We start from the raw sequence: 12,378 nt of genomic DNA on the forward strand, positions 1-12,378 counted from the left end.
GAGATGACTAAGGAGTCATAGTTTCCCAACACCTGATTGGTGGCTGGGCCTTTAGAGGCGGGTCAAAATGGACCCATTTAGCAAAACCAAGGACAAGAGGCTTTAATAGAGCTGCAGCATTGAGGCTGTCCAAGTGACAGACGAGATTATATGAACCATTACACAAACTACTTTCCTTATGCAAAATCAAATAGATTTTTAATCATGCCAGAACTTTTACTTTATAGTTCCAGATGATGTAATTAAATTTGGGTGATTAGAAATTCCTCCCAGGCATTTCAGAAAGAATCTGCCGCCAAGACATGCACTTCAGTAAAGTAAATGAAGTGAAGGGAACAAAATCATATTTCATCAGTAAGATCCATTCTGCAGAGCAAACAATCAGGACAACGTCAGTGTGGGTTAGTGCGGGTGTTTCTTGCTCTTTGCTGTGGGTGAACACAGACGACCTGACTGACGGCAGCAGCAGTGAAGGACCACTCAGATCAAAGAACGTTGCAAAAATCAATCAAAAAAAATAAAATATGAAAGTTATTTTCACTGATTCAGACCTTAAACCTTGAAATAAGGTAGGTAACAGCATCATAAGGTTCAAAAGCCCATAATTCAGCATATTTAACGGTTATTTAATGGCAGAAAAGCAAGGCTGGTGACTCTGGCAGAACCTGATTAGGCTATAAATAAGCAGTGGATATGTCCTCTGAGAACAGGGTCACACACAGGAGAAAGGTGGTGTGTTTCCTGTACAGGGTTGTGTGGTGGAGGACTTTTTATTTATGTATTTTCCAGGCACATAGAGCCTTTTTATAGCACGTTGAAGTAACTATGTTGGATTCAGTCATTCAAAAAATGCTGCATATATCAAACATAACTTATAAGACATTTGACTTTGCCCCGGCTTGTAATTGGGCACCCATCTCTTTAAGAAGCTTCTCTGTACAACAATTCGCCTTCAGTGCTTCTCGTTATGCCATTTACAATCATTTTTAGAAGCATTACACTGAAAAGTAATTTGTATGATAAGCTCAGCAAACACACAGTTTGCTTGCTAATTGCTGCTGACTAGTCTGAAGGAGCTGAGTGGAAGGGTTGAGGGGGAGGGATGCTCTGAAGCTCAAAGGAGAAGCTTTGTGGGAGCCAGCATTTAGCCACCCCGAATGGCTGACAACTAAACGATTGCGTCTGGTAAACTATTTCTGAGTTGTTTCATGTTTTGGATCATCGTCTTCTTGAGAAATCCACTGTTGACCCATTACAGAGTAGAAAGTAATGTTTCTTAGAAACTCTGATGTTTCAATTACATTTTTGTCAAGTTATTATTGCTTAAAGCAAGAAACTATCTTTTTTTCTGATTATTACAATGAACTAAAATACTGATTGACCTCCTTAATAGATTCTAAGTAGGAGATTAATAATGCATTCCTTTCATGAGAAGTTACCCAGTACTGGGTTAAGAAGAATGAAACATCAACTCAAGATCAACTTCTTTCCTTACAACGATATCTTGTTTCACCAATAGTTCTAAGAAAAGCTTGCCTGCAGGGAAAACTCTGGCCTGATGCCGTGTAAATGAATTTGGCTGACCTGACTTGTGGCAGCATGAGATAGTGGATGCTGTTGGAGTCCTTTTCTTCAACAGCGGCAGGGTCAATGAGGTGACGCAGATTTTGGTACATCATTTCTGTGATGAAGGGTGTGAAGGGGGCCTGAGGAAGAAGAGGGATGAAAGCAAGCAGACACGAGCATGAGGAGGAATAGATGAAGAAATGATTAAATTGTCTGCACTGTGGTTAATTTACACTCGCTGAGATAAAAGGTCTGAAAGTCTGAACCAAGTTCTTTCTGCAGTCCGTTTTTTTTTTTCAATTCATTGTAGCAAATGTTCAAACAGAACTGAGCTATTGTGAGCGATCCTCTAATGTGATTCTCCTCCATTTAAACCACGGCTAATTAATTTGTAAGCTCTGAGCTGATCTGTATTGATTTGAGTTAGGCTGACTGGCTTTTAGCTTGCCTCATAGCCCACATGCAAACACTTGGTGTTAAAAACAACTATTCATCCATTTTCCATAACCATACAAAAATGACACACACACTTTATCCATTGCAGACTTTCCTTTTGGTTTCCAGCAAACATAAAAGAAAACCCTTCAAACATTAAAAGTTCTCCCTGCAATCATCTTTCTTTCTTGGTCTGAGTTGCTTTTATATAGAAACCAAATGACTCACCATCAACCTGCACATGGAAAACAGAACACTGAAGAGTGTTTCCAGCGCCCACAGGCAGTCCTCAGTGCCACTCTCGCCCTACAAAGTTCACAAACACATCAGTGATTTTTTTTTTCTCCCCCTTAGAGAAGCAGAAATATGACGATTATCACACAAGAATCAACATTAAATGCCCCCAATCACAACTAAGAGATTTAAGATTATTTTCTTCCACTGGCCAAACATATCTTACTGTAGCCCTGGGGAACATGTTAATATTGATGTCCTTAAATTACAGAATCATTAGGTACAAAGTATTTCAAGCACATTAGTTTTTGAGTTGAGATGTTTTAACTTTAGAGCTGGATTCTCACCTTCAGGCGGCGCCTGTTAGTCCTGACGTACCAGTTGGTGAGCATGTCCACAAACTTGACCAGGCGAGGGACCACCGTGTACAAGCGGTACGCTGCAACCAGAGGCAACCGCTTGCTTACTTATTTATACTTCAGAGGAATACCCCGAGTTGTCAACTCCCCAAAAACTATGTTTTTATTCAAGAATAAAATGATATAAAGATACAAAATCTGACTCACCATCCATCTCAGCTTTAAAGAATTGGATGAGAGACTGTGTGAACGACTGGATCCACTTGTCCATGATGTTATCACTCTGCTTCACTGTGTTTTCATTGTACAGGAACTGAATCTCGTCTTCCTAATGCATGAATACACACAGTTTCAGTTTGGACCTTCAATAACCAATGCAAGTTGGATGGACGTTTGTACTCTGAACGATGTACTTATCAGCCACAGTGACAAAGTCAAAAAACTCAAATTTTCCTGTTATGCCATCGACTAGCACTGTATCTGCACTGAAAGAGATTTCTTCTATTCTCAGCTTAAAGTTTAAGCTTCACATGTGAAGATAGAGGTATGCAAATTTGACAAGAAAACAAGTAAAGATGGACATATGGCTCTGTAAATATTTTTATTACATGTTGTATTCTGTCTACAGTGGACAGGGTTTGTTGTTTAATGAAAGACATTCAGGTTTGTAATCCAACAAAGATATTGAAATATTAATTTGGGGGATGGATACCTCATGAGTCCCAACGGCAATAAGTATGTCTGAGGAAACTTTTTCATTAGTCTATATCTGCTGTGCCACATAGAGGGAATGTGTCTGTGCTTCATCATATTAAGAAATGTTGATTTCTTCACGCTATGCTTCTTTCTGACAAGGCTGGTTAGGTAAACATTTGGAAATCTCAACCCGCCATCATAAGAACAATGTTGGAATTTGGAAATTCCTTAGCATTCTTATTATAATTAGGATGGTGCAACCTAACTGAAGATCATGTTCCAACTAAATTTTTTGTAATGTTATAACAGGGCTGCAGAATGTTTCATGTCAAAAAATTTTCAGTCCTTCATGAGCTCAATTTAAAATACAAGGAGATGGATTCTCAAAATGTATATGTGACAGATATTTCTGCGGTTGCCACGAGTTTGAAGACAGATAGAAATAAAGCAAAGAGACGGAAGGAAGAATAGACCAATGAACAATAAGCAGACGGATGGATGATTGGGAAACAGGTGTGAGATTGGGAAAAGGATGGATGAAAAATTGGAAAACTGAGGGATGGAAAGAGGGATGAAGCTTTTTGACAACAGAAAAGGAAATTAAGTCCGAGAATAAAATCAGAGAATCATAATATTTTACATCTCAACCTAGAAAACATCCAAATCAAATTCTTTACTTTTGCGGAATTTTCCAGCCGATAGGAACCAAAACAACAGATACAAAGATTTTAATCTACTGACCCAAGTTGCAAAAAGTTACCGCCATGCTGGTCATGTGATAATAAGCCCATTCTATCTCAAATTTTCATCAAAAATTAAGTAGAATGAAAAATGTTTTCTAATTGACTCAGTGCATTATTGGGTATTTATAGTGGAATATTAGTGCATTTACCGAGAAGGCTTATTTGATTCCTGACAGCATGATGTAAGCCTTTCGAAGCCACTTGCTGACTCTGGAAATTTGATTTATTTAACCATTATTGGTGACGTTGTGTTGATATGGTTAAGAAGCAGCAGCTGTTAATATTCACTGTGGGATCACACTGATTGATTTCTCTCATCTTAGTGATTTTCAATACAATTTCAATTAATATTTTAATAGCAAATTAACAAAATTAAATTCCGCATTTTTTTTTTTAAAATGCATGCATCAACACAATCAGAGAGACAATTAATCGAAAACAATGCGAGAGGGAAAAATAAGAAAAAAATAACATACCTTTTGTAATCTTTGTACGTTTTGCACCAGGAAGCGATAGGCGTTGTACCACGGCAAGAAGACATCCTTCAGCACGTCTCGCACGCCCTCCTCTTTGAATCGCAGGTTCTCCGCTCTCACCACAGGGGAGTTGATGAGGTACAGCCTGCACACAGATAGAACATCAGTGATTCTGTGGGCTCAGACTTATGGAGCAAGCAGGGAAAAAAATTAATACTGGATATTATTCTAAAATATAACCCGTGATATCTTAGAGTTGTTCAAATAACGCAGTAAAATGTGGTGTCTCCAAGTCCTTTACTTTTTCTTAGTAACTTTGAACGTACTGAGCAGAAGATTACAATCCATGAAATACACAGAAGTGATTTGGAAAGAAGTGTTTCAGAGCTGAAGCTGATTAAGCAAACAGAAATCATTCTAGGGAATACAGCATGTTTTATCCTGAAGATAATACCGGCAGTAAAGATATAATTATGCTTTTCACTGACAATGTAATTGTAACAAACAGCAAACACAGGCCTTGGTTTACCAGCTTGCCTAATAGCTGAAGCAGATGCAGAGTGGAGGACTACTTTGAGCAAATTAACTCAAACTGTGCCATTTATTGTTTATGAAAGACGAATAATTAGAATGCAAAAACATAAACGATGTGAAATAGGAGACAATGAAATTAATACATCTGGGGAAATAAGGGATGACAAAATGGAAGAAGATAAAACCCATATACAAAAAAATACAAAATACATATAATCAACTGACAGAATAACTAAAAATGAACATATAAACAAAATATAAATATTTTCATATAGTTTAAAGAGACAAGAACGGTGAATATATTTCATGTTAAACCATCTTCAAGTGCGACGGTTTGTAGTACTTTAAGTAGTTTTTCATCAAAAATAAAAAAAACGTGAAGCCTGGAATAGAACCAGACTGCTGGTTTCTTCTCTTTAATTTAGTTGCTCATTTATGGTCTATATGTGAGCATATGGTGCAACTGCAGTGTGGTTTATTCATAACACCATATGGTCATAGCACTCTTACTGCTCAGGGCAAATGAGAGGATGTACAAAGGGGGACAAATGTTTGGATTCGCATCTACAGCATGCATGACTGTGCAAATATTCCACCCGGACATGCAGACATCCAAGTAAGAGTGTTTTTAGTGATTTTAACATTCTGAAGTCATTATTGCAAACAACACAAGGTAGCCTCAGACCTTGAATGCGCTCATATTCAAGCACCAAACTGACCTGAGGGCATCAGCTCCATAGTTCTGCACAATCAGTCCTGGATCTGGGTAGTTCTTCTTACGCTTGCTCATCTTCTGCCCATCGCTGCAGGAAGAAAACAGGCAGGCATTAATGCACATACACACACGTGTACGCGTGCACAACAGAGCCTCTTGGAAACCATGAAGTTGGTATTCAAATTAATCAAGTTCTTCCAGGTCAGCGGGCCTGTGCGCACACTGCTACATGTAAACCTCAAGACTAAAACAAAGCATCCAGGATGCAGAGAAGCTTTGAGCCTAGATGCTGCAGCTCCAACATTATAAATAAACAAACTCTAAAGAGGAACAGAAACAAAATAAAGTGGTAATAAATACGCTTTTGGTTGGTTTAATGTGCTGATGAGGCTGTGATCACTAGCTGAAAAGGCAGCAGTTCAAAACAGCACAGAATAACCAAAAACAACCATTTTACTGTCATATCAGCCTCTTCCACAAAATTAAGCTTTAAAGTTAACATTAAGTGCTCATAAAACCATATTAAATTTTTAACAATACATATATAGCCAAGAAAATATTCAAAATTATATGATGACGTGTAGTGATTATGTAACACATAGAGGCAATGATCCTGAACAGCTTAATGCTGAATGCCTTCATCTTCCTAGTTTGACATGTTAATTTACAGAATTATTCTTAAAGAACCTTCATTCTCTTGAAATACTGTGAATATTTTCACACACAACATCTAACAGTAGTAATAAATCTTTGGGAAAGATTCCCTTTTGCCAAGTTGTGCCAATTAGTGCTGCTGCACAAGTCATTTCAGCTTTTTTTTTTATTTCATTTTTGATGTTTGAAATTTAATTTGCATCTTCAGAATTAGGGCTCACTGATGCCTGTGATGTAGAAAAAATGGGCAGAATCATAAAAACTTGACAAGTACAAGGAATACGCTGTAAAACACAGTATATTGTGGAATTAGTGACTCTTGTTTTTAATGTTTTCAGATAATTTGACAGATAATTGGCCGGCTGTTTCAAGTGTTGTGAGTCAGCGGACTGACCTAGCGAGCACGAGTCCATTAACAATGACGTTCTTGAAGGGTGGTTTCCCAAACAGCGCTGTGGAAAGCACTAGTAGGGTGTAGAACCTACAGAGACAGAAAACAAGGTCAGTCTGACTGAGATATTTGGTTCTGATCTTCTCCTCTGTCAATCATTCATTTATCCTCAGACCTATCCTCAGTCTCCCCTCCCACTCTCAGCCCAACCCAACTGAAAAGCTCCATTCGTCCTCAGCATACCATCCTCTGGTCTGGTCAATGCCCTCTGCGATGAAGTCTGCTGGGAAGGTGTCCTCAAACTCCTTCCTGTTCTCGAACGGGTAGTGAACCTGGGCGTACGGCATGCTGCCACTCTCAAACCAGCAGTCAAACACCTCTGTAATCCTCCGCAGGACGCCTTTACCGCACCGTGACGGGATTGTCAGGTTGTCAATGCTGGACAGAGAAAGTTAAGAAAGAAGGAAGGGAAAAAAATGATAAAGTTCAGTAGCTTGAAGCTCCAAAAGTTTGACTTCTGTTTTTATTCAGTCTTAAAAACATCAGAACCTTTAAAACTATTCATTAGGATATTTTTTTTGATTAGGCTTACCCTAAAGAATTGGATGAACATTAAAAGATGGCTTGTTATCTTAAAGGAAATGAAAAAAAAAAATGGCTCACTAGTTTTAGGCCACAGGATGTTAAAATTGAATCATCCTGAATTCACAATGAGAAGAAATCTGATTCTTCAATTTACTCTTGTTGCTCCAGATAAGCATTGCATTGAAATGATTTATCAGCGTCTTATGTTTTTTAGCATTTTTAACAGACGTTTAAACTGATATTACAGTGCTGCGATCTGCAACTCCAATCTTTCGAAGCACTTGAGTCGAAGGGTTGAATGACCTCCTTGGCAAATCAGTAAGTTTTGCAAATGCCAAGTCATTAACAATTTATTTGACTCAGGTGTGTTGGAGAAGGGATGCAACCTGTAGTTACGGGCCAGCGGCACTGGAGGACGGGAGCTGCAGACTCCTGTCTTAATGGATTATCTATGAGTTGTAGATGCAACTTACGTTTCCCGATGCAAATCTGTAACTTTGATTCCAGTCAGCTCCTCCAGTTCAGCCATGGACCCTACACAGACCACCTGATAAATCCATAAAAGCACTAAATAAATTTATGCATGTTGAAAACCATTCAAAACTAACCAGAACTTAATTATAAAGTGCTGTTCATTCATAATTCACCTTAGTGAATTATGAATGCAGGTCCTGCAATTAAATATAAAAAATTTTAATTGAGCTCTACCACTAAACTTGAGTTAATGCTACTCAAACTTCAGCATAAATTTTGGTTGCCCTATCAACTTCTGGTCCAGTCACTGAGTAAAGAAATAAAGGAAGAAAAATAAAGAAACTATGAACTCTTCCTCAACTTTTTTTCTTCATCCTTTAGACTCTCATTCTTGTATTGTACAGTGAGAAATAGGTTGTACTATCAAGCGCACACAATTGGACTTGTAGAGAACCTTCTTGATTTCAGAAAGCAGACAGTGTGTGATGGTGTTTAGACACATAAGTTTAAAGTAGGCCTTCTCCTGAATAACTTCACCTTACACAGTAAGACAAAGTGTGTTATCTGGTCTCTCCAGAGAGGTAACCTGTAGGCTCTGCTCTAGTTTTACCACAGCACCAGGTAACGTGGCCCACATACAGCCTGGTGCCCCACCATGTAAAAATTAGACACAGTTAAAAAAAATTAAAATACTCAGAAACCAAAAGCTCAGAGAGAAATCTGACAAAAAGGAAGATGCTGAGAGGAGGAAACATTCAACAGCAATCAGAAAACGCAGACATGCAGATCCTTGCAGGTTGGGATGAAAGTGAGTGGTTTGCTGCTGAGGAGTGTGTGAGGATGGCACCAGGGAGTGTGAATGTTCTGGAAACAGTTAGAAAGCTATTTCCAGCAAGCAGGTCGCTTGCTGTCCCTCTTTCAGCCAGGGGACCGCCGCTTCATTTTTCAAATGCTCAAATAACCCAGTTCTGACATCTCTATTCAGTTCAGTCTAATTCACACAGTCAGCCAAGTTTAGCAGCAAATATTCACGACAGAAGCAACAATTAAAGTTTGGCATCCTTCTCATTTTACATTCCTCCCCATTTTCTCTCCACATGCATTTCTTTTTCTCATTTTCTAAATTAGTTAATTTATTCTGCCCCCTCCTGCTCTCCCATCTTCTCACCATTAAAACCCCCAACAGCTGTTTGTTATGAACACCTTTGAAGCTGCATTAACTCAAGTGAAACCAAACACATTTGATTCATATTTATTTCCTGTTTACATTAATGAATCATTCATGCATTTAGTTTATGAAGGCACTGGATGTTGGTGCCTGAAGGGAGGAGACTGACTGCAGCAGAGTCAAGCTGTATGTTTCTGTTTCAACGCCGTGTTCACCCTCATTCTGCCATGCCAGAAAGTTTCTCCTACAGCAGCATCCACAAGCGGAAAGGAGCCAGAACTGCTCAAATCATTAAAAACGGGTTAGAAGGATCAATTTTTACATTGCAGATTTATGAAAACAACTGGGTTCTTGTGCTTTTTCTTCCCCCACAAAAATCATTCTTGATGATAAATAAAACTCAGAGTAGCAAAGTTCAACTTTTCAATTGAGCCCTCTCAAGCTGAACCTTGATTGAACTTGGAGTGCCGCAAACACTACAATCAGTCTCCTTTGAAAAGAAAAGCTATCTTGGTATTTAGTGAAGAAAGACAAATTGCACCAAGAAACATTAGAAGCAATGAAGACTCTACTAAAGCACAAAAAGTGCATTTTCTGTGGGTGTTTTTTTGTTTTCCTGACCTCCTCGAAGTCATCACTGACCCACAGAGGGATCGGTGTGCCCCAGTAGCGGTTTCTCGAAATTGCCCAGTCGCGTGCATCTCTGAGCCAGTTCCCAAAACGCTTCTCTCCCACAAACTCTGGGACCCTGCAGAAACACAGAGATTATAATGTATTCAGTTGAAGACGAATAAAAATAAATTATATATTTTATTCAGAATCCAATCAACTCTGGACAAGACTAAAGGAAAAAAAATACTGTGGTGCTAAAAAGGATAAATCTTTTCTTTATATTTTATTTATGTGGAGTCAGTGGCTTAGTTAGGATTCAGTAGCTAATCTGCAACACATAAAAAGTTATCAGCATCCTACGTCTAAAAACAATGAACTGTTCTTTGGTCTTGAAATAAACTACATTTGCTTTCTTTGCAAACTTTAGCAGTTAAGGTGGACATTCCTCCAAGGCATCCTCCTCTTTTTGTGTTAGTCTTTTTTTTGTTTTTCCTGTTTACTTGAGCTGATTTCTGGCTTTAATCTTCCATCTTCCCGTCACCTCCGCCTTTTTGGCCGCCCTTTCCTTTCTTGCTGTGCCAGAGCGTTCTGCTCACGAGAACAGTGCAGCGGGGAGTATAAATTGTCGCCAGGATCCACGCGCTAAGCAAAGAGTTCATCAATTCCCATTTGTACAAGGCATTTCTATTTAGGCCCATAATATATCAATTTAATGATTTTTTTTTTCTGCCAGTGCTGCTCACCACCGTGCCTCCATCCTTTTCCCCCCCTTCTCCCAGTTTTAGCTAAATCAAGAACTTAAAACATGCAGGCCCGTGTTCAAGACACAAGGAGGGTTATTGAGGACCTAGAGGCTTCTATCATTCAAAAGGACTGAAAGTGATTTGTTGGAAAAAATTACGATGACTAAATTTTTCAAAAAAGGAGCAAGGTGAATCTGACTGCAGTCATGAATATTTATCACAGCAGGGTAGCAGAGCTGGTCGGTAGAAATTTGATTTATGATTGCTAAGCAAGAGCAGACTGGTGGTTTCAAGTTCCAAAAAAACTTAAACTACGTGAGATATAGAGATGCAAGATATTATCAGCACGGTATCAGCATGATATTATCTGTAAAATTAAATATTGGACATCAGCCATTCTGTCAAAATAACTCTGTTCAACAGGGGGATACATTTACTGAATTTCAATTCTTGACCAAAAACACAAAAAATTAAATGATGGTGGGGAAAAAATAACAAAACAATAAAAGCAGAGCAAAAATAGAAAATAAAGTGCTAAACAGATTTCTAAGTTGTAAAAAAAAATGATCAGTGCTCAGTTAAAAATGTTAAAATAAACTGGTTTCTTATGTTTAGATGAGTGTCATTAGGACCTGAAAAACCTTATCAGCTTTGGAATAAAGGTGCTGTACTTGCTGGCTGTTCTTGGCTTAATGGAATAAAATATTAATAATTTTATACCCTTTAATAATCTACCACAAAAAATATATTTAAAATAAATTTTATTCTTTTAGAGTCTGTGTTTCCTACCTGGATTCATTATGTTTTCTTTTTCTTGAAATAATGATAAAATACTTATTGTCTGGATAAACATTTTTATTCAGAAAAAAAAAGAAAATCTGGGTTGATACTGTATCTGAAAAAGAGATCGAGGTTTAATAGTTATATAAAATCAATAAGAATCATGTACAAAATCCGTCCAGACAGACACTTTCTCAACAGTATTTTTTTATGCTTACTAAACTATCACTTTTATGTGTTTTGTTAACTTTATGTATTATAAATGTGGAGAAATCACTTAAAGATGAGATGTTCAATTCACCGTCTGGCTCAGAAAATGTTATCTCCCCTTAGGCCCTCAATAATTCAGTCATTAATTTATTCTGACAGGCAGGTACCTGGAGAGGTTCAGCCTGAGTATTGAATGAAACTTCTGAGTAAACGGATAAAAGGAACAAATCCATTTTAGAGCATTCCAACTAGTCTTTTGTAATAAATTTTCTGAAGTGGTTCAGATGTTTTTCATGAGCTAATGTAGGCTACAATTAGCTGCACTGAGGATTTATGTTTTTGTGGAACTGTAAAAACTAAATTAAATATATATTAAAAGATGACTTTTTTTTATTGCATGTTTTATTACATCAAGTAACATGCATTGCATTTTACATCAAGATTCATTCAAAGCAATTCAAGACACAAAAAGATGTCTAAAGGGAGAGTAAAACATTCCTAATCATTAACTATTTCTTTTGTAGCTTATTTGTAATAATAAATTCAAACATTTTGCCAACACTAATTATTTAGCAAACAAAATACCAAAATGATTTCTGGTTGTCTACTGGTATAGATAAAAAAATAGAATACTGCACAAAAATGCAACATTTCTTGCCAATCATTTTAGTTTATTACTCAGAGTAAAATATTTCTTTTTTCTTTTTTGCAATTCTAATGATTATGGCTTACAGGTAAAGGAAACCCAAAATCAGTGCCTCAGAATATTAGAATATCACATCAGACCAATCAAAAATCAATGTTTTAAGTGCCAACGTCAGGCCTCAGAAAAGTAAGTACATTACTCTGCCGTCAGTACTTGGTTGGGCTCCTCTTGCATGAATTACTGGAGATGAAGATGTTCTGAGTTAATTTGCTGATTAGGGTTTGACACCATGAGTTTCCAAAAATTACCTTTTTCATAGTATTCTAATTCTCTGAAGTGGTGAATTTTAGGTTTTCT

At 37.6% G+C, this 12,378-nt stretch overlaps 1 protein-coding gene across 1 annotated transcript in view; it reads right to left on the reverse strand.

Annotated features, from left to right (window-relative positions):
• Positions 1-12,378, reverse strand: part of iars1 (isoleucyl-tRNA synthetase 1) — a 46,357-nt gene that overhangs the window by 15,223 nt on the left and 18,756 nt on the right. Inside the window, exons 14-23 of the mRNA XM_044122410.1 lie at positions 9,652-9,778; positions 7,862-7,935; positions 7,047-7,241; positions 6,807-6,893; positions 5,763-5,846; positions 4,510-4,654; positions 2,802-2,922; positions 2,583-2,674; positions 2,230-2,307; positions 1,585-1,706 (exon numbers count right to left, since the gene is read on the reverse strand). Of these exons, the coding sequence (XP_043978345.1) occupies positions 1,585-1,706; positions 2,230-2,307; positions 2,583-2,674; positions 2,802-2,922; positions 4,510-4,654; positions 5,763-5,846; positions 6,807-6,893; positions 7,047-7,241; positions 7,862-7,935; positions 9,652-9,778 (1,125 nt within the window). The remainder of the gene's footprint in view (positions 1-1,584; positions 1,707-2,229; positions 2,308-2,582; positions 2,675-2,801; positions 2,923-4,509; positions 4,655-5,762; positions 5,847-6,806; positions 6,894-7,046; positions 7,242-7,861; positions 7,936-9,651; positions 9,779-12,378) is intronic.

This window comes from Gambusia affinis, linkage group LG07 (genome assembly GCF_019740435.1).
Source record: "Gambusia affinis linkage group LG07, SWU_Gaff_1.0, whole genome shotgun sequence".
Classification (NCBI taxonomy): Eukaryota; Metazoa; Chordata; class Actinopteri; order Cyprinodontiformes; family Poeciliidae; genus Gambusia; species Gambusia affinis.